The sequence below is a fragment of the Eleutherodactylus coqui genome, chromosome 11, assembly GCF_035609145.1.
Source record: "Eleutherodactylus coqui strain aEleCoq1 chromosome 11, aEleCoq1.hap1, whole genome shotgun sequence".
Lineage (NCBI taxonomy): Eukaryota > Metazoa > Chordata > Amphibia > Anura > Eleutherodactylidae > Eleutherodactylus > Eleutherodactylus coqui.
The window spans coordinates 96,426,127-96,453,819 of NC_089847.1; the positions used below are offsets into that span (position 1 = coordinate 96,426,127).

General features: G+C 45.8%; 1 protein-coding gene across 1 annotated transcript; it reads right to left on the reverse strand.

The window, feature by feature from the left end:
* Positions 1–9,637: 9,637 nt before the first annotated feature.
* On the reverse strand, positions 9,638–12,613 carry LOC136582843 (sericin-1-like). The gene is made up of 2 exons (XM_066584109.1): positions 12,531–12,613; positions 9,638–10,243 (listed from the first exon to the last, which is right to left on the reverse strand). Exons 1-2 carry the CDS (start codon positions 12,586–12,588, stop codon positions 9,906–9,908), a joined length of 396 nt encoding a protein of 131 aa, XP_066440206.1. The 5' UTR covers positions 12,589–12,613; the 3' UTR covers positions 9,638–9,905.
* Positions 12,614–27,693: the final 15,080 nt, after the last annotated feature.

The window sequence follows — 27,693 nt, forward strand, 5'->3', positions numbered from 1 at the left end:
ATGCTGCTAACGTGAATTACAGGACGTGCTGCAAGAAATGAGCCCTCACACAACTGCGTGGACGGAAAAAAGATTATTGCATGCAGAAAATAATTTTTTACAAATCAAATGTTTTTCAAAAATAATGAAAGCAGTACAGCAAAGAAAACACTGCAATAACTTTGGTATCCTAATAATCGTACTCGTAGAATAACGTTATCATGTCATTTTTGTTGTCGTTTGTGGGCTGTAGAAGCAAGCCACATTGAAAGATGGTGAATTTCGTTGTTTTTTTTTTCATTTTACTCCACTTAGAACTTTTTACAAGTTTTTTAGTACATTATGTGGTACATTAAATAGCACCATTGAAAAATATAACTCGTCCCGCAAAAAACAAGCCCTCATACAGCGACGGCGATGGATAAATAAAGGTGTTACGATTTTTTTAAACGAAAAAAAAAAAAGTTTGGCCACTAAGGGATTAAAAACCTTGAAAATGAAATGTGCTGCTCTTCAGTTTTACCAGTGTAAGCAGCAAGTTTTAAATTTACAGAAACATATCAATTACTTTCTCTAACAAAAGGGGCGTAACTAAAGGTGCAAAAGTTCAGCTTCTTAGGCTGCCTTCATACAAGTGAGAAAATCGCACGAAATTTGTGCGTCGCGAGATGCACAAATCTCGCACAAATATGAACGCCATACAATAAGGGTAAAAAAATCGCAGCACATCCCATCTTTGGGCATGCCCTCGTATCGCCCATTGTTTTTAATGGCGCCGGTGGTAGCATCGAACTGCATGCTAGGTGCATGTGGTACAAGGTTTCCCTATTGAAAGCAATGGGAGAAACTCCACAATCGCTACCTCCCTGAAGTGATGAGAGGAGGTTTTCACATAAAAATGCCTCGCATTTGTGGGGAAATTGCATGTTGGTGAACGCGATATCAAGCCGTGATTCACAGCCCGATAACGCCTTATACCAGCATGGTCCATATCAGTGTATACAGGAGATGTGCATCTCCCTATATATAGCGATATAGAGCATGCTGGTGTAATCTGGATATTCCCTCTATATAATTATATATGTACAGCTGATATAACTGGTATACCAGCTATACATTTTGGATATGCCCTCTATATAATTATACATTACTGCTGCATGTAGTCCACCTTCGCTCTCTTCCTGCCAGAATGTAGTTGTGACCAATAACAACTGCAGTCTGTCAGTGGACGGGAGGAGCTCGCGCCCAGAGAATCTGCAGCCTGTAATTGGCTGCTGGCTCCCCGGTAACCACCCATCACAGGGCAGCAGCAGTGACACTGCATATGGCAGGGGGCCAGCAGGCCCATGTTCGCTAAGAGGCCAGGTTGCAATTGTGACCCCTACGACCCCTAGTGGAACACCAGTGACTGGGGATAATATAGGGACACTATAGAGATGAGCGAGCACCAAAATGCTCGGGTGCTCGTTACTCGGGACGAAATTTTCGCAATGCTAGAGGGTTCATTTCGAGTAACGAACCCCATTGAAGTCAATGGGCGACCCGAGCATTTTTGTATATCGCCGATGCTCGCTAAGGTTTCCATTTGTGAAAATCTGGGCAATTGAAGAAAGTGATGGGAACGACACAGCAACGGATAGGGCGGGCGAGGGGCTACATGTTGGGCTGCATCTCAAGTTCCCAGGTCCCACTATTAAGCCACAATAGCGGCAAGAGTGGCCCCCCCCCCCTCCCAACAATTTTTACTTCTGAAAAGCCCTCATTAGCAATGCATACCTTAGCTAAGCACCACACTACCTCCAACAAAGCACAATCACTGCCTGCATGACACTCCGCTGCCACTTCTCCTGGGTTACATGCTGCCCAACACCCCCCCCCCCGCACGACCCAGTGTCCACAGCGCACACCAAAGTGTCCCTGCCCAGCCTTCAGCTGCCCTCATGCCACGCCACCCTCATGTCTATTTATAAGTGCGTCTGCCATGAGGAGGAACCGCAGGCACACACTGCAGAGGGTTGGCATGGCTAGGCAGCGACCCTCTTTAAAAGGGGCAGGACAATAGCCCACAATGCTGTACAGAAGCAATGAGAAATATAATCCTGTGCCACCGCCATCAGGAGCTGCACACGTGGGCATAGCAATGGGGAACCTATGTGCCACACACTAGGTCTCTGTCAAGGTGTCTGCATGCCCCAGTCAGACCACGTTTTTTTATAAATAGTCACAGGCAGGTACAACTCCGCAATGGGAATTCCGTGTGCACCCACAGCATGGGTGGCTCCCTGGAACCCACCGGCTGTACATAAATGTATCCCATTGCAGTGCCCTGGACAACAGAGCTAACGTCAGATTAAATGCAGGTGGGCTTCGGCCCACACTGCATGCCCCAGTCAGACTGGGTTTTTTTATAAGTAGACACAGGCAGGTACAACTCCCTATTGTGAAGTCCGTGTGGACGAACAGCATGGGTGGCTCCCTGGAACCCACCGGCGGTACATAAATATATCCCATTGCAGTGCCCTGGACAGCAAAGCTAATGTCAGGTTTAACGCAGGTGGGCTTCGGCCCACACTGCATGCTCCAGTCAGACTGGGGTTCTTTAGAAGTGGACACATGCAGTTACAACTCCGTGTGGACCGACAGCATGGGTGGGTGCCAGGAAGCCACCCGCGGTACATAAATATATCCCATTGCAGTGCCCAGCACAGCTGATGTAACATCAGCTTTAATGCAGGTGGGCAAAAAATTAATTGGATTACACTGTAGGCGAGGGCCCAAAAAATTGGTGTACCAACAGTACTAATGTACCTCTGAAAAATTGCCCATGCCCAACCAAGAGGGCAGGTGAAACCCATTAATCGCTTTGGTTAATGTGGCTTAATTTGTAACTAGGCCTGGAGGCAGCCCAGTTAAAATAAAAATTGGTTCAGGTGCAAGTTTCAACGCTTTAATGAGCATTGAAACGTATAAAAATTGTTTACAAAAATTATATGACTGAGCCTTGTGGGCCTAAGAAAAATTGCCCGTTCGGCGTGATTACGTCAGGTTTCAGGAGGAGGAGCAGGAAGAGGAGGATGAATATAATACACAGATTGATGAAGCTAAAAGGTCCCCGTTTTTGATGGTGATAGAGAACGATGCTTCCATCCGCGGGTGCAGCCTACATATTGCTTAGGTATCGCTGCTGTCCGCTGGTGGAGAAGAAAAGTCTGGGGAAATCCAGGCTTTGTTCATCTTGATGAGTGTAAGCCTGTCGGCACTGTCAGTTGACAGGCGGGTACGCTTATCCGTGATGATTCCCCCAGCCGCACTAAACACCCTCTCTGACAAGACGCTAGCCGCAGGACAAGCAAGCACCTCCAGGGCATACAGCGCGAGTTCAGGCCACGTGTCCAGCTTCAACACCCAGTAGTTGTAGGGGGCAGAGGCGTCACCGAGGACGGTCTTGCGATCGGCTACGTACTCCCTCACCATCCATTTACAGTGCTCCCGCCGACTCAGCCTTGACTGGGGAGCGGTGACACAGTCTTGCTGGGGAGCCATAAAGCTGTCAAAGGCCTTGGAGAGTGTTCCCCTGCCTGCGCTGTACATGCTGCCTGATCTCCGCGCCTCCCCTGCTACTTGGCCCTCGGAACTGCGCCTTCTGCCACTAGCACTGTCGGATGGGAATGTTACCATCAGTTTGTTCACCAGGGTCCTGTGGTATAGCATAACTCTCGAACCCCTTTCCTCTTCGTGTATGAGAGTGGAAAGGTTCTCCTTATACCGTGGGTCGAGCAGTGTGTACACCCAGTAATCCGAAGTGGCCAGAATGCGTGTAACGCGAGGGTCACGAGAAAGGCATCCTAACATGAAGTCAGCCATGTGTGCCAGGGTACCTGTACGCAACACATCGCTGTCCTCACTAGGAAGATCACTTTCAGGATACTCCTCCTCCTCCTCCTCCTCCTCCTCAGGCCATACACGCTGAAAGGATGACAGGCAAGCAGCATGGGTACCCTCAGCAGTGGGCCAAGCTGTCTCTTCCCCCTCCTCCTCATGCTCCTCCCCCTCCTCCTCCTCCTCCTCAACGCGCTGAGATATAGACATGAGGGTGCTCTGACTATCCAGCGACATACTGTCTTCACCCGCCTCCGTTTCCGAGCGCAAAGCATCTGCCTTTATTCTTTGCAGGGAACTTCTCAAGAGGCATAGCAGAGGAATGGTGACGCTAATGATTGCAGCATCCCCGCTCACCATCTGGGTAGACTCCTCAAAGTTTCCAAGGACCTGGCAGATGGCTGCCAACCAGGCCCACTCTTCTGTAAAGAATTGAGGAGTCTGACTCCCACTACGCCGCCTATGTTGGAGTTGGTATTCCACTATAGCTCTACGCTGCTCATAGAGTCTGGCCAACATGTGGAGCGTACAGTTCCACCGTGTGGCATGTCGCACAGCAGTCGGTGCACTGGCAGATTAAACTGATGTTGCAGGGTCCGCAGGGTGGCAGCGTCCGTCTTGGACTTGCGGAAATGTGCGCTGACCCGGCGCACCTTTCCGAGCAGGTCTGACAAGTGTGGGTAGCTTTTCAGAAAGCGCTGAACCACCAAATTAAAGACATGGGCCAGGCATGGCACGTGCGTGAGGTTGCCGAGCTGCAGGGCCGCCACCAGGTTACGGCCGTTGTCACACACGACCATGCCCGGTTGGAGGCTCAGCGGCGCAAGCCAACGGTCGGTCTGCTCTGTCAGACCCTGCAGCAGTTCGTGGGCCGTGTGCCTCTTCTCTCCTAAGCTGAGTAGTTTCAGCACGGCCTGCTGACGCTTGCCCACCGCTGTGCTGCCACGCCTCGCGACACCGACTGCTGGCGACGTGCTGCTGCTAACACATCTTGATTGCGAGACAGAGGTTGCGTTGGAGGAGGAGGAGGGTGGTTTAGTGGAGGAAGCATACACCGCCGCAGATACCAGCACCGAGCTGGGGCCCGCAATTCTGGGGGTGGGTAGGACGTGAGCGGTCCCAGGCTCTGACTCTGTCCCAGCCTCCACTAAATTCACCCAATGTGCCGTCAGGGAGATGTAGTGGCCCTGGCCGCCTGTGCTTGTCCACGTGTCCGTTGTTAAGTGGACCTTGGCAGTAACCGCGTTGGTGAGGGCGCGTACAATGTTGCGGGAGACGTGGTCGTGCAGGGCTGGGACGGCACATCGGGAAAAGTAGTGGCGACTGGGAACCGAGTAGTGCGGGGCCGCCGCCGCCATCATGTTTTTGAAAGCCTCCGTTTCCACAAGTCTATATGGCAGCATCTCCAGGCTGATCAATTTTGCTATGTGCACATTTAACGCTTGAGCGTGCGGGTGCGTGGCGGCGTACTTGCGCTTGCGCTCAAACACTTGCGCTAGCGACGTCTGGACGCTGCGCTGAGAGACATTGCTGGATGGGGCCGAGGACAGCGGAGGTAAGGGTGTGGGTGCAGGCCAGGAGACGGTAGTGCCTGTGTCCTGAGAGGGGGGTTGGATCTCAGTGGCAGATTGGGGCACAGGGGGAGAGGCAGTGGTGCAAACCGGAGGCGGTGAACAGCGTTCGTCCCACCTTGTGGGATGCTTGGCCATCATATGCCTGCGCATGCTGGTGGTGGTGAGGCTGGTGGTGGTGGCTCCCCGGCTGATCTTGGCGCGACAAAGGTTGCACACCACTGTTCGTTGGTCGTCTGCACTCTCAGTGAAAAACTGCCAGACCTTTGAGCACCTCGGCCTCTGCAGGGTGGCATGGCGCGAGGGGGCGCTTTGGGAAACAGTTGGCGGATTATTCAGTCTGGCCCTGCCTCTACCCCTGGCCACCGCACTGCCTCTTCCAACCTGCCCTGCTGCTGCACTTGCCTCCCCCTCTGAAGACCTGTCCTCAGTAGGCTTAGCAAACCAGGTGGGGTCAGTCACCTCATCGTCCTGCTGCTCTTCCTCCGAATCCTCTGTGAGCTCCTCCCTCGGACTTACTGCAATTACTACTATCTGAGTGATAGACAATTGTGTCTCATCGTCATCGTCCTCCTCACCCACTGAAAGCTCTTGAGACAGTTGCCGGAAGTCCCCAGCCTCATCCCCCGGACCTCGGGAACTTTCCAAAGGTTGGGCATCGGTCACGACAAACTCCTCCAGTGGGAGAGGATTCGGAACCATTGCTGCCCAATCTGGGCAGGGGCCCGGGAACAGTTCCTGGGAGTCTGCCTGCTCCTCAGAATGTGTCATTGTAATGGAGTGAGGAGGCTGGGAGGAAGGAGGAGCAGCAGCCAGAGAATTCAGAGTTGCAGCAGTGGACGGCGCAGAACTCTGGGTGGTCGATAGATTGCTGGATGCACTTTCTGCCATCCACGACAGGACCTGCTCACACTGCTCATTTTCTAATAAAGGTCTACCGCGTGGACCCATTAATTGTGAGATGAATGTGGGGACACCAGAAACGTGCCTCTCTCCTAATCCCGCAGCAGTCGGCTGCGATACACCTGGATCAGGAGCTCAGCCTGTGCCCACACCCTGACTTGGGCCTCCGCGTCCTCGCCTGCATCCACGTCCTCTAGGCCTACCCCTACCCCTCAGCATGCTGTATTACCAGTAGTGCAGAAACAGAACGCTGTAATTAAATGTGCCGCTTATTGGCCTGTGGTTGGAGGCTGACTTCGCTTACAGAACGCACAGCAGAGCCAGGAAAGAATTTTGCGCAAGCCTGCTGTAACACTTAGCTGGCTGCGTATGAATTAGGACAACTACCCCCAGCAGAGACGCAGTACACTGAGGACGGTCACAGGCAGCCCAAATAGATTTTTTTTCCCAAATTTTTTTGGAAAAGCCCACTGCCTATATAGACTGTATATGTCTTCTGTCCCTACCTCACCACTACTGGCCCTGGACTATGTAAAATTACTGCAGACTGTTTCACTCTGGACAGGAATACAGCGGTGATGTGACGGGCAACGCAGAGCCAGGAAAGAATTTTGCGCAAGCCTGCTGTAACACTTAGCTGGCTGCGTATGAATTAGGACAACTACCCCCAGCAGAGACGCGGTACACTCAGGACGGTCACAGGCAGCCCAAATAGATTTTTTTCCCCAAATTTTTTTGGAAAAGCCCACTGCCTATATAGACTGTATATGTCTTCTGTCCCTGCCTCACCACTACTGGCCCTGGACTATGTAAAATTACTGCAGGACGCAATGCTCTGGACGCAATGCTCTGCACGGCCGATATACAAAAAAAAAAAGAACATCGCGTGGTACTTGTCACGAATAACGAGCATCTCGAACATGCTAATACTCGAACGAGTATCAAACTCGGACGAGTACGTTCGCTCATCTCTAGGACACTATTACTACTGAGACCACTGTGGTGGGCACGATTACTACTGGGACCACTGTTGGGGACACTTACTACTGGATCCAGTGTGGGGGACACTATTACTACTAGGGCCACTGTGGGAGACACTATTACTACTGAGGCCACTGTGGGGTCACTATTACTACTAAAGTCACAACAGAGGAGAGTATTACTACTGTAATACTTGTGTACAGCTGGTTGACCACTAGACATGCCTTTGCAATGCAATCAAAGAGATTTCGCCCAGTTGAAAGTTTGAGAGGGGGCATATTGTTGGAATGTGAGAAGCTGGATGGTCATATCAACAAATTGCCTTCCAGCTGGATCATTCTTACCATATTGTTAGGAGATGTTGGGACTAGTAGTTGCATGAGGGAACACACCACAAGGCGACTGGGCTCAAGATGCCCCTGACAGGCCACCAATGGAGAGTGTCTTCTGATTGTCCAACAAGCACAAGCAGCTCTAATAGTTCTGTTGTAATTCCATCCAGAAAAAGGTAGCACTATCGTTTTAGGCCCCTATGTCTGTCGGATCAATTTCCAGGTGCTTGGCTGAAGGACATTTGGTGTCAGAGTGTCTATTATGTGTCTTGCTTTGACAGCCACTGTTGCCTCTGTTTGCAATGGTGTCTTGAACAATGAAACTGGACTGCTACAGAGTGGAACCGGATTGTCTTCAGTGATGAATCCAGATTTAGTTTGAACACTGACGATGCCTATGTTTGTGTCTGGAGACTTAGGGGTGAGCGCCTCAATCCTGCATTTCTGTGGAGTAGCACACTGCTGGTGTGGTGGTCTGGCAATAAATTGGTGTGGGCCCAGATAGAGAACAAAAGGGAAAGTGGACAACTGCAATCAGTAATCATAATCACTATAACTGTGTAGAACTGGAATGTGACTATCATATAGTGATTGCATTATGTACAGGTATAATAAAGCTGGGTCACTGTATCTAAGTCCGCTATGGTATAAAAGCTGTCATGGGCAGGCATATCTTTATTCCTGACACAGCATGGGGAATATTTATATTGATGGGCATAGTGTGAGACACACTTTTATTCAGGGTATCATTTTATATGTCACTGTTATTTTCAAGGGCACAGTGTGAAGATAACTCATATGCTGCAAATGTGAGGAACAGAAGACAACTGGACGGCAAACTCTGCAGAGACGAGTCCTAGGCAAAAGTCATCATGGTGGTCTGAACCAGATGGAGAAGAAAGGAGAATGACTCAAATTAGAAATTGCATCACTTGTGATTGCTGAATGACTGTATTCTGTCAGTGAGTTTAATTAGTCCTGTAATCACTATGTGGTCTGCAGATAGCTGTAAGCATTCTCAAGATGCTTTTACACGGACCAACAATCAGGAGTTTTAAATCAATGAGATCAGCACTAGTTTAAGATAGATAGATGAGATAGATATGAGATGGATAGATGGATAGATAGGAGATAGATAGATAGGAGGTAGATAGATAGATATGAGATAGATAGATATGAGATAGATAGATATGAGATAGATAGATAGATAGATATGAGACAGATAGTGTTCAGTCTTATGTCCCCTTTTTCCTGTTGTCGTTGTTTGTATTGTTTTTATGTGTTGTTGGTGCCCGAATGCATATTTTTCTGCTTTCCAACCACAGCGTTCGCGAAAGTCGGTTTTTCCCATTGCCTGCATGGATGTACCATATGCATTGCAAAGCCATTGGATGCTTCTTGAATGGCAGGAAAAGAGGCCTACAATGGCCAAGTATGGAGCTGCATGGCCTTCATGTTTCATTGCGTGTCGTATGTAATGGCTATTCTGTACTAGAAACAATGCTTCTAGGTTTGTGTACCTATGGCATATGGCATGTGGCGTGTTCCATTATATATAACATATAATAGAACATGCCACAATTTTCTGTCCAATTTATCTACATATTTACCGACTGCAATTTATATTCCTCATATGAAATTGGAGTCATATGGGAGTACAGTAAGGGCCCATGCGCTATTATAGATAAATTATAGATACTTATACACAAAGCTTTATTACAACTGCGTGCATGAGCCCTAAGGGAAGGTTCACAAAGAGCCTTTATTTTTGTTTCTTGGGCATGATAGAAATTAATTAATACTTAATGTATAAGTTTGAGTTATATTTTTATCATGCCCAAGCTATATCAGTAAAGGCAAAATACAAAAAATTACAAACACTCCCTTGGTAGTGTTTTTTATTCAGTTATGGTTCAGGCCTAATATTTTGGTACCTACTTTAATTTGTTGTATTATTTTCCCCATTGTAATATTAATAAAATTCACATCAAATAAAGCTTTGTACATCATTTTATTTCTCATACAACTGAGGAGTGGACACGGTTTACATGATCAGTGCATGATGATGTCCAATGGATGACTTTCTTTGCATTTCGGGCTTTACATGAAATGAAAAAACAAACATACATAAAAGAAAAATATCAAACCAACAAATAAAACAATTTATTTTTCAGATATAATATGCTACTTTACAGGCAAAAGTCAGTCCAGATCCTTCATCTTGACCAATTAGGAGACCAGGTTAGGGTTGATCAATAATCTAGCCAGATCCTTCATCTTGACCGAATACACCAGATCCAGCATCTTGAGCAGATCCTTCATCTTGAGCAGAACCTTCATCTTGAGCTGATCCTTCATCTTGAGCAGAACCTTCATCTTGTCCGAACACACCAGATCCTTCATCTTGAGCAGATCCTTCATCTTGCCCAGATCCTTCATCTTGAGCAGATCCTTCATCTTGTCCGAACACACCAGATCCTTCATCTTGAGCAGATCCTTCATCCTGGCCAGAACCTACATCTTGGCCGATCACGCCAGAACCTTCATCTTGCCCAGATCCTTCATCTTGACTAATCCCACTAATTTCCCATTCGTGAACTAAAAGAATAAGAAGTTAGCAGCTATTAACACAATTAGTTAGCAAACAGTTGATAACATGACAACTATAAAAAGAGACGTGATTTAATATGTTTAGGGCACCTCTCCGTTTATTGGATACAATATGCAGTACCTCAAAAGGCTGAAGGATGCCTTACAATAGATGAATTAGCAAAACAACTGAGGGAAACTTATCAAACATGTCATGGAGTACATTAATTTACCAGCCTACAAAAACTGTGCAAACTGCAAAAAATATATCAGAATGGCATATATGGTGGTAGATTTGATCTAACTGAGAAAACGATGCCTGTCACTCATCCCTGTGATGCTCGCTCCTGTACTGTTACAGAGGAGTGAGCATCGCTCACAGCGCTGCCAGCATGGAGGCGGAGTGACCAGGGAGTTCTCTCCCCTCGCCCGCCTCCATTCACTGTAAGCAGACAAGTCTTTTAGAACTGAATGACTGCTGTTTACACTGAACGGCTTGTCGTTTAGGTTTCTGCATGGAAAAACTGAACGGCTGAACAACTCTTGCCCAGTCGTTCAGTCTTTGCATGCATTTACACGGGACGACTATCATTCAAATTCCAGCGGGAGCATGGGTTTTGAAAAACCCTGAATGATAATCATCTTGTGTAAAAGGGCCTTTAGTAACTATTGTAACTACAGGGGGATGTTTTCCCCTGTCACTGGAGCTCTATGGAGCTATAGTGGAAAAGTATGAAATAGAACAAAAAATACAATGTGAATGACACTTATAACTTTGAGGGACATAGATGGTTAAAAAAAAATAAAATATATATATATGTATATATATATATATATATATATACAAAAAAAAAATATATATATATATATATATATACATAAAAAAGAAAATGACCCCCCGACCATTGACGCCAACCAAAACAGTGACCATATGCACGCTGTAATCCAAACCTATACAAATCATACATCAAAACGTCCTAAACAAAATGAGGAACTCATTCCTGTACTTTTCCTGTAAATATACTAATTTTAAAAATAAACTATGAATTAAAAAAACATTTTTGTTAGCTTTTTAACTCCAAAACAAGCAAAAAAAAAAGGGGTGGAAAAAGATACAAAAAATAGCCCTATATGTCATGGAAAAAAAACTGAGCACAAATATTAATGGTAGCTGAGGGAAAAAAACTGCCAGAAAAATCACCACATTTGTAAAATCCCTAAAGTGTCCGTTCCTTAAGAGGGTTAACATAACAAACGGACATATGCTTCACCCCCCCTCACTGCTGCCGGAATCTAGTGCTGCAACTTGCTGTGGTCCCAGTGATTTTTGTGACATGTGATGTCACAGTAAATGAGGTGACCGCGGCAGGCAATGAGAGGCTGCAGCGTCACTTCTCTTTCCCCTGACATCGGTGCTCACATCCTGATGGCGCCAGGAGTTCAGCTGCGCGACGTTGCAGCCCCTCATTGACTTCCGGTGACATCATTTCTCACAGCAATCACCCTGGACTGCAGCGAGGCGCAGTGCTAGATCTTGATGGCCGTGGGAAGGGTGTAGGAGGATAAATATATGTCAGTTATTTTAATTCAGGCAGTGTTATTGAAAAGATGTTGTCCGGTACCAGGACAACCCATTTACCATAATCAATTGAAGCAATGATTTTTGGCAATAGTTGTACCTTGCATGCACAAGCACAGCCACCAACAGGGCACTGAGCCAGAAATCATTTATTAGTTGCTTAGTTTCGGGTCTCCGAAACAAAGCGTCCAGAAAGCAACTTCTCATCAGTGTAAACAGGAGTGAATTTAATCTTTGAACGACTGCCTGTTCAATGTGAATGTAAGCGGGAAGCCAGAAGAGATATTTGGTGCGCTTCTCCTCCATTCACTGAACGACTATTGATCTTTGATTGTGGAGTAGACTATTAGGCACCCAACAGTTGTCCTTATTACAGTACATTAGGGGGTATTAGCCTGTTCCCTGAAAATAAGACATAGCATGATTTTCCAGAAATTTTTGGATGCAAAATGATTTTTCAGGCTTTCTGAGGATGCTTGAAATATAGGCCCTACTCCAAAATTAAGCCCTGCTAACAGTTAATTAAAAAAAGTCAATTTAAATAGTGTCCAGGCAGCTATACATGTAAAAAAGTTAAACCTTTTTGAACAAAAATTAATATAAGACTCTTGTCTTATTTTCGGGGAAACACGGTATAATATAAGAGCAATATTCCATATATTTAGGAGCCCTAAGACAGCAGCCTAGAATAGATGCACATAATGGAGCTGGACTTACCCGGAAAAGAATATATCCGGCTGACGGAGCAGAGGAGAATTAGGAGAGTGAAGTGCATTGTGGTCCTCAGTTCTAGATGACTACAAGAGTGGAGTGAGGAGCAGAGGGAAGAGACCCGTTTATATAGGGCAGCCCTGCTCCGCCATGTAGGGGGGTCCTCAGTGATGTCATTAGCTCCGCCCTCCTTGGGATAAACACTAAACAATGTTACATTCTTATGTAAATGACAGTAAAGGTCACATAGTAACAGAAGATCTGTTTACACCTCCTGGTATATGTTGGAATTTGTAAATTACTTCTCTGCATCATGCGACTCAGCTTCTTCCTATATTGTATTTACTTTATAGTTGATATTGTCGGTTACTTTTATAGGTTTCCAAAGTTTTTACTGAATATATAGAAAACACTTAGCAATGTACTTACTTGTTATTATAAACTGATGAGTGTAACAAGTGTGTCCTAGACGAAGAACATATAAGGGCTGCTGCACATTACTGGATTACAGCTCTGGACAACCTAGTTGTGTCCAAAGACTTCTGGGGGGCTCTGCTGCACCCACTGAGGGGACATGGGAAAGCAAATATTTCACCAGCTACCCATACCAGGGAAAAGTCATATTTGCCCTTAGTTATGCCCCATTTACACGGGACAAGCGCTGGCTATATGATCTGCACGAGCGGGTGACGTTACCGCAGAGCATTTAGATCACTGCTGAGTATCATTCACTTCTCGCTCAGCGCTTCATATTCTATGTGAAGTCCGGAGCCGAGAGCATTCAGATGAGCGAGAAGTTAAAATTGAGATCAATGGGGCTTCTCAGAAGAGCGCCTGAGCGAGGCATTTCTAATGCTGCGATTTTTAAACGCCGTCTTCTCTATTTTAGTGCATCTCACCGATTTTTAACGCACTTCATCACCCATGGGGATGGCGAGGTCCATTTATAAATGCCGAAAAACGCTGCGCTTTTACAGACGCCTGTGTGAGAGCAGCCTTATACAACCTACACAGCAACAATGGTGCCCTGAGGCCAGCTTCACAGGGGCAAGATTCTCGCACAAGGTTTGTGCCTTGTGAGACGCACAAATCTCGCACGAACATGAACCCCATTCTTTTGAATGAGGCCATACACATGAGGTATGTTTTCCCACATCCACTGGGAAGCGGGAAACAAATCGCAGCGTGTCCTATCTTTCGCCATGTCCTTGCATCGTTTATTGTTTTTCAATGGAGCAGCATTGCTCTACGTGCTAGGTGCACGCCGTGCGATGTGAGGTCTACCCATTGAAAACAATGGGAGACACTCCGCGATCCTCCGCCATGGCTGACAGCCATGGCGGAGGACCGCTAGTTCCCCGAATTGATGCGAGAGGTTTTCATATTAAAACACCTTGCACCCGCGAGGAATTTGCACGTTAGCGAGCGCGATGTCAGGCCGTGAATCATAGCTTGATATCGCACTTGCCCCCGTGAAGTTAGCCTCAGAAGAAAGAATATGCAGTCTACTAAAAGTTAAGATGTGTCTTTGAAATATATATATATGTGTGTGTGTGTATATACACATATAGGTGTGTGTATATATATATACATATATGTGTGAGTGTGTGTGTGTAAATCTATATATATCTATATCTACCTACCTATCTATCTATCTATCTATCTATCTATCTATCTATCTATCTATCTATCTATCTATCTATCTATCTATCTATCTATCTATCTATCTATCTATCTATCTATCTCCTATCTATCTATCTATATACACACAGTATGAATGCTATAGCTAAGAAATAATGTATTTCCTTTATATTATAGGCATTGATATACAAACATGATCCTCTTCCTTCAAACAATAAAGGTATCTTTATATTTTGGTGTCCATAATGTCTACAGCTCTGGTGTATGATCCGCATCAGACAACTTAATGCTATTATGTAAGTTTGTACAATGTACTTCAATCTGAGATGAAAGAGTTCTTTGCATGGAGAGCTATTGTCCGGATCCTGCTTGACCTGAATGTTGTTGGATAAAGTAACCTTATCATGATGGTACTGATATCTGATGGAGACACCAACTCCATGACAAGGACACATTCCTCACCTCATTTACATCGGAGATGTCATCATGAATCAACAGGAATGTACAGTAGACATCAAGGGGCTCTTCGACAGAAGGGTATGTTCCAAGATCTTTCCAACGAGCAAAAGTTCTAAATGTGAGCCAACGAGCGAACAACAAACGATATAATCGGTAACCTTTATTCGCCGTTCATTTTGTGCAGGCATATAATTCATCCTTGGCTCATTCATTTATCGTTCGGTTTAAACAGGAATCTTATACAATGAATGCGAAAGACTGAACTAAACTGAATGATTCTCGCTGGAACGAGCCAACGATTAGAGATGAGCGAGCATACTCGCTAAGGGCAGTTGCTCGATCGAGCATTGCCCTTAGCAAGTACCTGCCCGCTCGGGAGCAAAGATTCGTCCGCCAGCGGGGAGCGGCGGAGGATAGCGGGGAGGAACAGAGGGGAGATCTCTCTCTCCCTCTCTCCCACTCACCTCTCACCCGTGCTGGCAGCCGAACCTTTGCTCCCGATCGGAAAGATATTCGCTAGGGACAATTGTCCTTAGCGAGTATGCTCGCCCATCTCTACCAACGATGTATCTGTATAAACAGGCTGCATGCGAGTGAACGAGCCAGTGGTGACGTCAACTGATCGCCTCGTCTAAAAGGACACTTTCTGTGTTGGACATCTTTGATTGAAAGGTAACTAGAAACAGGATAAGGAAAATGAATCAATGGAACACCAAGTATTGGTCTATTAAATGTTAATATACTATGATTACTAATAGCATGTTGTACTGTTTAGTACTAGATTAAGGGCTAATGCCCACGGGTGGGTTTCTGCCGCGGTGGAAATCCGCGGCGTTATCCCTCAACTGTTGGGTTCTATTGAACCTAATAGCTCAATGTTCATGTTGCAGAATTCCACAACAGAATTCCGCAGTATGAAAGAAATCGCGGCATGCTCTAATTGCCACTGGAAATTGCGTAGCCGGCTTCCATTGTAGTCAATGGAAGCCATTCATCACGCGATACTTCTGCTGTGAGCACAGCGGAAGTATCGCGTGATTACATGTCACCGCCCACTGCCAGCCGTTTCATCACCTACTGCCGGCCACTATACTGCATATGCGCGTCGGGTCGCTAGACGGGACTTGCCCAGCGGATCCGGTTAGTTGAGTATTGGGTCTTTGGGGGGCACTGTGTCAGATTCCGCTGCGATATTCCACTGGTGGAGTCCGACACGGCCGTGGGCATGAGGCCTTAGGACTATTTAGGATACGTTCACATGTGGCAGATGTGTAGCAGACATGGCTGCAGCTGTTTCATGCATGGGAATGGGTTTGATAGAAATCCGTGCACGTGTGGCATAAGCAAGCCTATTCTTGTAACTACTTCAAGGGCTTGTTAACAAGAATTAATCCTACTTTTTTATTATTAGAAATTTGTTGCTAATAGAAAGTAAGGCCGCTTACTAATTTTAAGGGGTCTTCCAGGAATAATGATTATTAACCCCTTCCCGCCCCATGAAGTAAGAGTACGTCATGGAAGCGGGGTACTTCCCGCAAAATGATGTACCCTTACGTCATGGGGATAGCGAGAGATCATAGCAGATCTCGCGCTATCCCGCAGCGGGAGCCGGCTGTCACTAGTAGCCGGCGTCCTGCTGCGACAGCGGGGGGCACCGGAGATGCGCCCCCCCCCCCCGCTGTTAACCCCTCCCACTCCCTCTGTGACTCCAGCCGGCTCTCGCGATAACATCGCAAGAGCCCGGCTGGTTGCTATGGCAACAGGATGCCAGATACTGGCGCCCTGTATTGCCATAGCCTGCGATTGAAATATACAGAGGTCAGCGTAGCGCTCCTGCGGTCATATATAGTGAGATATAAGATATTAAATGAGGACTTACCCGGTACTGCGCAGGGTCTTATGCCAAGACAGGCCCTGCCAGCACCTCTCGGTCCAAAATCGCCTTAAAATTTTTGATGAAAATTCTTCCTCCACATCCACAGATTGGGAGAGCTGCAGGGTTCCTTGAGTGCCCCAAGGAGGAGACCCAATAAATTCAGGAAAATGGTAGAAAGAAAAATGACCCCAGCGCTCGCTGGAGAAAAATTCCAATATGTATGGAAATAACTAGTTTATTTTGCAACGCGTTTCAGCCACTGCATGTGGCCTTTTTCAAGCATGCTTGAAAAAGGCCACATGCAGTGGCCGAAACGCGTTGCAAAATAAACTAGTTATTTCCATACATATTGGAATTTTTCTCCAGCGAGCGCTGGGGTCATTTTTCTTTCTACCATAGCCTGTGATTGCTATAGTAAGTGCTAAGGCATGGCAGGAAAGAAGTCCTGGCATGCCTTATCGTAGCGCTCATTAGTGCTGCAGTAAAAGTCCCTAAGAGGGACACAGATTGTGTAAAAATAAGAGCAACATAAAGTACAAAAAATAAAATTGTAAAAAAAATGTTAAAAAACCCTTTTTTATGCTTTTTCTCATATTAGCATAAATTTTTTTTTTTAAATTAAAAATCCCACATATTTGGTATTGACACATCTGTAACGATGCGTAGAATACATTGAATGTGCTTATTATCCTGCACAGCAAAAAGTGTTTAAAAAAATGCTAAAAAACTGAGGCAAAATGCTATAAAAGTGATAAAAAAACGTGTGAACCCCAAAATGGTACCAATGAAAACTACAGCTCGTCTCATAAAAAATAAGCCCCCACAGAGCTCCGTCCATGGAAAAATAAAAAAGTTATAGCACTTTGAATGCAGCGAGTTTAGAAAAAAATACTAATTTCCAAAAAAAGGTTTTTTTATTGTGGAAAAACCTAAAAAAAAAAATAAGAATTTTGGTATCGCTGTAACCGTAGCGTCCTGCAGAAAAAAATGTAGTGTGTCATTTATGCTGCATAATTAACACTTTAAAAAAAACAACCTAAAATCTATGGCAGAATTGATGCGTTTTCTCTCCCTACGATCATAAAAAAAATAATTAAAAGTTTTACAATATAGTCTATGTAACCAAAAATGGTACCAATAAAAACTACAGTTCGCCACGCAAAACACAAGCCCTTATACGGCCGCGTCGATGGAAAAGTAAAAAAGTTATGGCTGTTGAAAAATAGAGATGAAAAAATACCAAAAATCGTCTGGTCCTCAACGCCAAAATAGGCCGTGTCATTAAGGGGTTAAAGGGGTTGTATCAAAATTGACTTTTATCACCTATGCACAGGATAGGTGATAGATGTCTGAAAAGTGGAGGTCTCACTGCTGAGACCTCCACTGATCCCAAGAGCGAGCGTCCCGTTTCACCATCTTCTCCTCACTGCAGATTCATTGCACCCCTCGCAAAGGAAATTAAAAGGAGTAGCAGTTGCACATTAGTGGTGCACTCCATTGATCTTCAGTTGCTGAAGATAGCTGAGCAGCTAAATCTTGCGTTTTCTCGCCCATTCAGACGGCTGTGTGCGATGTAGATACACTGCAGCCTGGAATTCCGTGGGCCGGGGGAGAGAGCTTAGCACTGCTAAGCTGTCTTGCCCTCCCTTTGCTGGCTGATCGCGGCAATAGCAGCTCCCATAGAAGCCTATGGGAGTTGCTGGAAAAGGGAGAACGAGGGAGGTGGAAGGAAGTTTAGCAGTGCAAGCTGCTGCTAAAAGTCCCTTCCTCTCCCCTTGCGAGCAGCTGCCATAGGCTTCTATGGGAATTACCGGCTGATTGCAGGCAAAAGATAGGGCAAGGCCTATCTTTACCGGCAGTGCCGATTTTACGCGCAGGAAAATCGTCCATCTAAACAAATGCTCTGGAATCCAATGCTTCAGATGGCCGCTGTGATAAAATGTTAATGTGAATAAGGCCTAACATGCTATGTTACTATGTGCCAACATGGCACCTCATTGTTGGAAGCTGGCAAACAAAGCCTGGGTTGGGACTGCCATCTGTATTCCTTTATAGTTCTGGTCTTGGGACTGTAATTTATTTTTAGGGTTTTCTGAAGGGGCGTCATATGTACTACATTGCAGCCTACTGGTTACATCACTTGGAATATTTCCATTCCCAGAAGATAACAGGAGTGAGTAATAGCCCTTTTATACGGGCTGAGAATCTCACGATTCTTGGTTGTCCGAGCGAACAAGTTGGTTCGTTTGCCCCCATTTGAACTGAATGATTTCGTCCAGTTTCGCTCATTCAAACGATTTCCTGCACAATATCATTCCATCTAAACGGGGCTTTAGTCCCAAGGATTCTGTTATATCAGAATTTTATCATTTATGAAAAGCCTGTACATGGCATAAGACCTTGTAGATGGGCAGACCTATCGACCATTTGACAAGTCAACTTAAAACAATCCTAGGGTCTGCACCCCGCTGTTGGAGGGGAGGAATAATCATCTATCATTTCATGTTTGTTTCCATGCTTGTCGTCAGCAAATCCGTTGTTTACACAAGGGGATGGACAGTTGAAAATTGTGAATGTTAATGCTCACATAAAAGATCTGATCAGTCAACAAACATGCTTGTCCATTGGCTGCTTTCCGGCATATCTATATGGGACAATGGTTGTTAATGAACTTTCCTTAAGGCAATCACCAGCCAAGGTAACAGCCGATTTAAATAGACACTAGACCACAATCTTAAATTAATTCAAACCTGATAAATTAATTAGATCACAGACCAGGCCCTTAAATGTATCAGTCCTCAGATTAGACCCTCTAATTTTATCAGACACCAGACCAGACACCCAAAGCAGGGAAGAAAGATTTATCAGATTGCAGAATAATTACCCTTCTACCTTGTTCTTATATCAAGTTGCTGCTATATGCCTCTTTTAGGCCTCTTTCGTACGGGTGATGCGTTTTCGCGCCGGTCGCATTGCAGGTCAAAAACACATGAACGGGAAAAAGGCGCGACCGAGTTGCTGCTAAAATTAACGTTATCTCATCTATTCATGCGGCCGGCTGCGGTGTCTTAGCGAAAAAATATGCTACAGCCGGGAATTCCCTAGTTCAGCATAAATCCTCGGAATTACTTCTAATGCCTAAATAGAGGCCCCTATCATGTTTTCGCAGCGCTGGACGCAGCTAAACTTGCACCTTTTTCTGCTGCTCTATGTCTATGGGAGCGACAGCATATATTGGCCAAAAGATAGGGCAAGACCTATCTTTTCCATCTGTGTATAAAATCGGTCACCAAATTCAGTCCCCAATGTTCTACCTTTCCCGGGGCGACGCTTTCATGCAGCTACCCTGTTTCCCTGAAAGTAAGACATACCCCAAAAATAAGACATGGCATGATTTTCCAGAATTTTTGAGGATGCAAAATGATTTTTCTGGCTTTTCGAGGATGCTTGAAATATAAGCCCTACTTCAAAATTAAGCCCTGCTAACAGTTAATTAAAAAAGTCAATTTAAATAGTGTCCAGGCAACTATACATGTAAAAAAGTTAAGCCTTTTTGAACAAAAATTAATATAAGACACTGTCTTATGTTCGGGGAAACACGGTAAACATTGGGTAACTAAACGGATACATTGGAAACCAAAGCTTTAGATAGTCGGGATTTTTTAACGCTTGTGTGAATAAAGCCTTACACGGTCCAACAGTTGGGTAAGCAACTGCACAAGCGCTGATGTCACTGCTTAGGCTCTCATGGCTCATGCAGAGCGTTTTCGGCACCTTAACACTGACGATAAGATCGCAGGATTTTCGTGTGATGCGAAAGTGAAAACGCAGAATTACGAAACAAATGATTTTCAATGGTTTCCTTCACATTCACGATCTTTTCACTCCTGCGATATTGCGAGAAAAAAAAAACATGGCGCGTCCTATCTTTCTGCGTTTCGCTTTTTTTTTTTTTTTAAATCTCCCGTGTTTCCCTATGGAGCCTCCTTTTTATCGCATCACAAAGCAGAAACTTGCGATTTTTGTGCGATGTAATGCATTTTTAACATTAGAAAATCCTATTGACTTTCGTGCTTAGAAATCGCTGTAAAATCGTGCGAAAAAAAAACACATGAGAGAATCGCAAGTCGGAGCAATATTTTTGCGAGTAAAATCAGCTCTGCCACTCAAAAATTCTGGGAACAAAGTTGTGACTTTGCCGCGATTTTCACAGGGGGATATCGCGATCGCCAGTGTGAAGGAGCCCCCAGGGCCCCTTTCCACTAGCGAAGAAATCGTTTTTTTGTGCGATGCGAAAATGAGTGAAAACGCATGATCATGAAACCAATGAATTTCAATGGTTTCATTCTCATTTGCGATGTTTTTCACTGCAGTGATGCCTATTGTTTTTGCGATATCTCCTATTGTTTTCAATGAAGCCTGCGACATCAGCGCTGGCCCTGTTGAAAGCAATGGGAGAGGCTCGCTATTCCCTGCTGTGACAGCTGTGGCAGGGGAATCCCTGGAAGTGAAACCCCTGGATGCTGTCACATATAGGGGCTTCACCTTGTTGTCAATGGGGCCGGCCCCATTTGAAATATAGGAAGAGGTTCGCGATCCTCTAGCGCTGCTGTGACAGCTGTGGCTGGGGATTCCTCCATCCCCGTGGGTATTCCCCTCATCATTTAACATTGAAGAGGAGACCCACGTTGGATCTGGATAGGTAAGAAACTGTCTTTTGATGCCTATGTCTGCGGGCATGCACGGATTCCACTGCGGTATTCAGCAGCGGAATTTGTGCATGCCCGTTTGCATGAGTCCGTAGGACTTTGACAGACGAGTGTGTAATGTAATACGCTCGCTCCTGCGCAATTTTTTTGCACAGTAAATGAGTGTTGTTTGCACTCCTGTCTGCACAGATACGAAGCGTATTTGCGCAGGTATCGCTCATTCACACCGCCCTGACTTAGATACGCTCACGAGAGGATGATGTGATTGCACTGTGAATGGAGCGCTATCATGTGTTCTTGTGAGCATTTCCATGTTGCTTGCTGTACTTTTTTCGCGGCCAGGCCCGTTCACATAGGCACGGGACACAACTGCACCAGTTTTGAACTAGCTCAACAGCATATTTAGTCCTTCTATGGGTTATCAATTTACACTGCGAAATCGCACAGTTACGTGCATGATTTTGTGCAGACAGGGTGTGCATTTGCACCCCCCATAGAAGGCTATGGTGCCTTGGGTGCAGAAATGCGCATAAAAAAAGAGCGTATGACATATTTTTTCAGCAGATTGAAATGTGGGCGTAAAAACACTGAGTGTGAGAGAACCCATGGAAGGGGTCCTACTGTCTGCATTTTTGCCCACACAATAACGCGCTGAAAATCGCCCGTGTGTCCCTTTTACACACAACGATCATCGCTCAAAATTTGCTCAAAAGCCATCTTTTGAGCGATAATCGTTGCGTGTAAATGTGCACCCATCGTGCACTTACTGTGCACTTTTTGCCCATCACTGAGTGCAGCTCAGCTTAAAATCTGTTGTCCCTGATAAGAGGGACCGCACGCTGTGTTCTTCGCGGGCAGCGCTGATAACATTCTTTCAGCAGCTATCCCGCTGGAGAACAACAGTGATGTATTTATAGAACAGACCACCCGCTGTTCTCTAAATACATTCAAAGGAAGCTAGTTAGCTACTAAAGTACTGATTAGCCCATTAGTACCTATGCAAAACGATCATTCAAAACTGTCAGTTTCTGACGAATTTTGAGCGATCATCTGTGTGTGTAGATGGGGCTTTGGGACACTTGCACACACAGATGAGTCGGACCCCACATGCGGGATTCCTGCAGCGGAGTTCGACCCGATGCGCAGCCAGTGACCTCAGCTTACCTGTCCGTCCAGTGACCTCAGCTTACCGACCTCAGTTTACCTGTCCGTCCAGTGACCTCTGCTTACCGACCTCAGTTTACCTGTCTGGCCAGTGACCTCAACTTACCGACCTCAGTTTACCTGTCTGGCCAGTGACCTCAGCTGAGCTGTCCGGCCAGTGACCTCAGCTTACCTGTCCGGCGCTGGCGGGCACATGCACAGTTGAGAGAACGCCGCGCCCTCGCTATGGGGATTACGTGGCTCCTGCAGCCATTCTGCAATGATGATAGCAAAATGGCCGCAGGATGGATAGCTTCCATTGACTTCAATGGAAGCCGGCCATGCGTAGCCCGCACAAAATCGCATCATGCTGTGATTTCTCCCCGTAAGCAGAAAATCGCAATTGATTTCTGCTCGTCGGCAGGAAATCGCGTTTTCTCATAGCGTGCTATGGGTTAAATTTGGTGCAGAATGCGGAGGCAGAGTCCCGTTCTGGATTTCGCAATGCAAATCTGCCCGTGTGCAGGAGGCCTTAAGCTGCCACTGTGGAATTGCACACCAGAGTCCACACGGCTAAGGGTGGCCTCACATTAGCACATCTGCTCCCGCAATGGGTAGCATGTAGAACCCATTTGCATCAAGTAGTTCCTTCCCATGTGGTGTTTACCCCTATGCATTTTGAGCATGGGGAAAAAAGCAATATTTATTCCGTAGTGCTCATGCGCGCACAAATATGCATACGCTTGTGTTAAGCAAATCTGATATTGCTAATTAGAGCATTCATCTGTAAGCAAGATATATGCACATATAATTAGCTGTCATCTAAATGCTTCACCCATAGAAAATCTGCAGGATTGTTGGTGATATATAATAACTAAAGGATGAATGTAACATTTCACTCATGCAGACGACCCCCATCTGCCCGGAATCGCTTAGTGAACTTGTGGGCCCAGCGAGTCAGCTGACCTACCTCCCGAATCAGCTGACTTGCTTACAAGTAGGCTACCCAGCCTACTAAGTAGGGGTCTGGACTACTCTAACATGGCGCTGCTGGGACCACGTTGATGTGAGTGGTTCCAGCAGTGCGATAAAGTACAGTAAAATGCGCCAATCCAGGCACAATAACCCGCAATCGTGATTGCTTGTTGTGGATGACCATGATATTTTTTTATTAGAACGCAAAATGTATATCAATTTACAGGAAATTTTGGTAAAATTTGATTCATACAAATCTTGTGTAATTTCTACGATTAATCAGTAGTGGACTAAAAAGAGAGAGAAAAATCAAAACCTTCCCTTTTTGTTTAGGATCTACTCCTAGTTCTGGCTAAAAAAAGAAACCTACAAAACCTGCATGAACTGCACTGTGTGAACGAGGCCTAAAGCGTAAATGCCATGGGCTGTCAGAAACACTTTAATTGCTTGCTCAATTACAGTCGTTACATTGATAGCATCTACTAATGTCTGAAATTGAGGACCACTGACCTGTTGTGCAACATAGGGGAGCTGATCAGAGCAAGTTTTTCTGGAACCTGATCTGTCAAATATTGTGTTAATTGTAGAGTTAGGCCCCCTGCACATGAGCGGAAATTTTGCGACTGGATTTCCCCCTGATTTTCCGCTCGAGGCCTGCACAGAATCGTCACTAGTAGACATGAGCGAGCATACTCGATAAGGCAAACTACTCGGCGCGGGTGAGAGGTGAGTTGAGGCGGTGAGCAGGGGGGAGCAGAGGGGAGAGAGAGATCTCCCCTCTGTTCCTCCCCGCTCTCTGCCGCCACTCTCCGCCCCCTGCCAACACCCAAATCTTTAGAGACGCTGGGAGCAGGTGAGCCGCAGTGGGCATGGGTTGGATGCTGCTGTGAGAATTCTCGCAGCGGGATCCGATCCGGCCATCTGCAGGAGGACAGTTTCACCATTGCACAGGACAGTTTCACGGCTGCAGCAAAACCGCGAGATTTCCACGGGATAAGCACAGCTTCAAAACCTGCGGCACTTAGCCATGGGTTTTGGAGCTGCTTTGCCGCATGCTTTTCCATTGCAGCCGGTGCTCCCATAGAGAGGAGCGAGGTCGCAATTAAAAAAATAAAGAATTAACATGCTGCGTCCCGGGAATCCATGCCGCAGCGCTGGCTAATGCCGGCTTTGCCACAACGGATTGTCCAACCTATGTGGATGAGATTTTTAATAAATCTCGTCCACATGGCTGGCTAATCCCGGGATTAGCGGTTGCAACGGATTTGCCGCAGCAAAATTCTCCGGCAAATCTGGCCTGTTTGAACCCAGCCTTAGGGTGCCAGTGCAGGTTTTCATCAGGTTTTAATGTGGTTTTTGAAGGCAAAATCTCATGTGGCTTTTTTGTGTATGTGTCTAAACATATATATATATATATAATTTTTTTTTTCCGTCTGGAATGGAGGGTGATTATGACTTTGTTTAACGATAGTTATGATGTTATGTTCCTGACTTTCTGTCCGCAAGGTTGTATCATCTGCATCTGTGAGATTTTTGATCCTCCTACAACCGATCTAAAGACAGCGCTGGATTGATAATACCAAAGCCGACACCAGCATGCATACTGAAAAAAGCCGTACAAAACAGAACCGCGTGGAGAGGGCCGATTCATAATGTGTCCGAGAGTTGCCCCGCCCAAACAGATAAAGACAGATATATATTATAAATTGTATTGTTTGGATGGGGTTAATGATATGCTCAATATATATTATGCTTATGCATGTCTAAATGTGTAGAAATGAAGGGTTAATTGTATTCAAAAATGTAATTTCAATTTAAAAAATCTGATTCAAAATCTCGTGTGGATCATAAAAAGAGAAAAAGTTTATTGAGCAGAAACAACTTTTTTTTAATCCCCTTCTGCATCAATAAACTGACCAGAACCTGCAAGCATGCAGGTGGCCCTAGACAATGCTACCAGCAAGCGTACACATAGCAGAGACGGATTTTGCAATTGGGTTCCCGCAGTGGATTCCAGCCTTGACCGAATCCGGCAACACGATGTAGCTTTCGTTTTCACCTGTAATGCGGATGGTCCGCACGGCTCGCCGTCGGACATGCACAGTACAGATTTTTTTTTCAAATGTTTATTTTTCCCGCGCCGTCGCTAAGCGAAGACCCAGGTACCTGCGACCTATTTGCAATGTCATTCCGGAAGGGCCATGGGTTGGAAGGCTTCCATTGACTTTAATGGATGCTGTCCGCGTGAAATCCATGCAAAAGTAAAGCATACTGCGATTTTCTCTCCGTGAGCAGAAATCGCAATTGATTTCCACTCATGTGCAGGAAAAATCGATAGCATGCTATAAATGGTATTTGTTGCGGATCCGCGGTGCGGACGCCCGTCCGACATGGGTTCCGCAGCAAAAATCCGCCCATGTGTGGGGGCGGCCTAAAACGTTTCATCTATAATCAGTTGAACATACTGAGGCTGGCTTCACATGCGTGTATTTGTGCATACAATACACAGTAAATAGAACCTATTCATTCCAATGTGTTCGGTCATATGCGTGTATTTTTTCCTGTGCTTTTCAGTTGCGAAAAAAAAGCATGCTGTATTTTCCTGCGCATTTGTGCAACAAAAGTCCCCATAGAAGTCAATAGGGATGATCCAATATTCACTCAATGCGCTCGGCGATGCGTGAAACACATCTTGAACTCATTAGACAAAATAGACATTTCAATGCCTGGTAGTATCGGTGTTTTTGCATGTGCATAAAGTACTGTAAAATACATGCGCATAAAAAGCAATGTTTATTCCGCAGTGCTCATGCACGCGCAAATACGCATGCGCTTGTGTTAAGCAAGCCTGATATTACCAATTAGAGCATTCATCCATAAGCAAGATATATGCACAGATAATTAGCTGTCATCTAAATGCTTCACCCATGGAAAATCCGCAGGATTGTTGGTGCAATGATCATAACTGAAGGATGAATGTAACATTTCACTCAGTTGGGTTGCAAATCATTTCAAAGTCAGAGAACAGAAACGTCACAAATCACAGATTGTAAGCTCTCCGACTCCTATTGTTCAGATTGTTGATTAGGATATAATTTATAAAGTGCTGCAGAATTTGTAGCCGCTATATAGGTAAAGATTAGAGATGAGCGAACGTACTCGTCCGAGCTTGATACTCGTTCGAGTATTAGCGTGTTCGAGATGCTCGTTACTCGAGACGAGTACCACGTGATGTTCGAGTTACTTTCACTTTCATCTCTGAGACATTAGCGCGCTTTTCTGGCCAATAGAAAGACAGGGAAGGCATTACAACTTCCCCCTGCGACGTTCAAGCCCTATACCACCCCCCTGCAGTGAGTGGCTGGGGAGATCAGGTGTCACCCGAGTATATAAATCGGCCCTTCCCGCGGCTCGCCACAGATGCATTCTGACAGAGATCAGGGACAGTGCTGCTGGTGCCTGAGCTGCTGACCTCAACGGTCCTTCTTAGGGCCACATCTAACCGTGTGCAGTAGTGTGGAGGCTGCTTTTTGCAGTGTTGCACTTTTTTTTTTTTTTGTATATCGGCCGTGCAGAGCATTGCATCCTGCAGTAATTTTACATTGTCCAGGGCCAGTAGTGGTGAGGCAGGGACAGAAGACATATTTAGTGTATATAGGCAGTGGGCCTTTCCAAAAACATTTGGGAAAAAAAATCTATTTGGGCTGCCTGTGACCGTCCTCAGTGTACTGGGTCTCTGCTGGGGGTAGTTGTCCGAATTCATATGCAGCCAGCTAAGTGTTACAGCAGGCTTGCGCAAAATTCTTTCCTGCCTCTGTGTTGCCTCTTACATCACGCTGTATTCCTGTCCACAAGTGTACTGGGTCTCTGCTGGGGGTAGTTGTCCAAATTCATACGCAGCCAGCTAAGTTTACAGCAGGCTTGCACAAAATTCTTTCCTGCCTCTGTGTTGCCTCTTACATCACCGCTGTATTCCTGTCCTCAAGTGTACTGGGTCTCTGCTGGGGGTAGTTGTCCGAATTCATACGCAGCCAGCTAAGTGTTACAGCAGGCTTGCGCAAAATTCTTTCCTGCCTCTGTGTTGCCTCTTACATCACCGCTGTATTCCTGTCCACAAGTGTACTGGGTCTCTGCTGGGGGTAGTTGTCCTAATTGATACGCAGCCAGCTAAGTGTTACAGCAGGCTTGCGCAAAATTCTTTCCTGCCTCTGTGTTGCCTCTTACATCACCGCTGTATTCCTGTCCACAAGTGTACTGGGTCTCTGCTGGGGGAAGTTGTCCTAATTCATACGCAGCCAGCTAAGTGTTACAGCAGGCTTGCGCAAATTTTTTTCCTGCCTCTGTGTTGCCTCTTACATCACCGCTG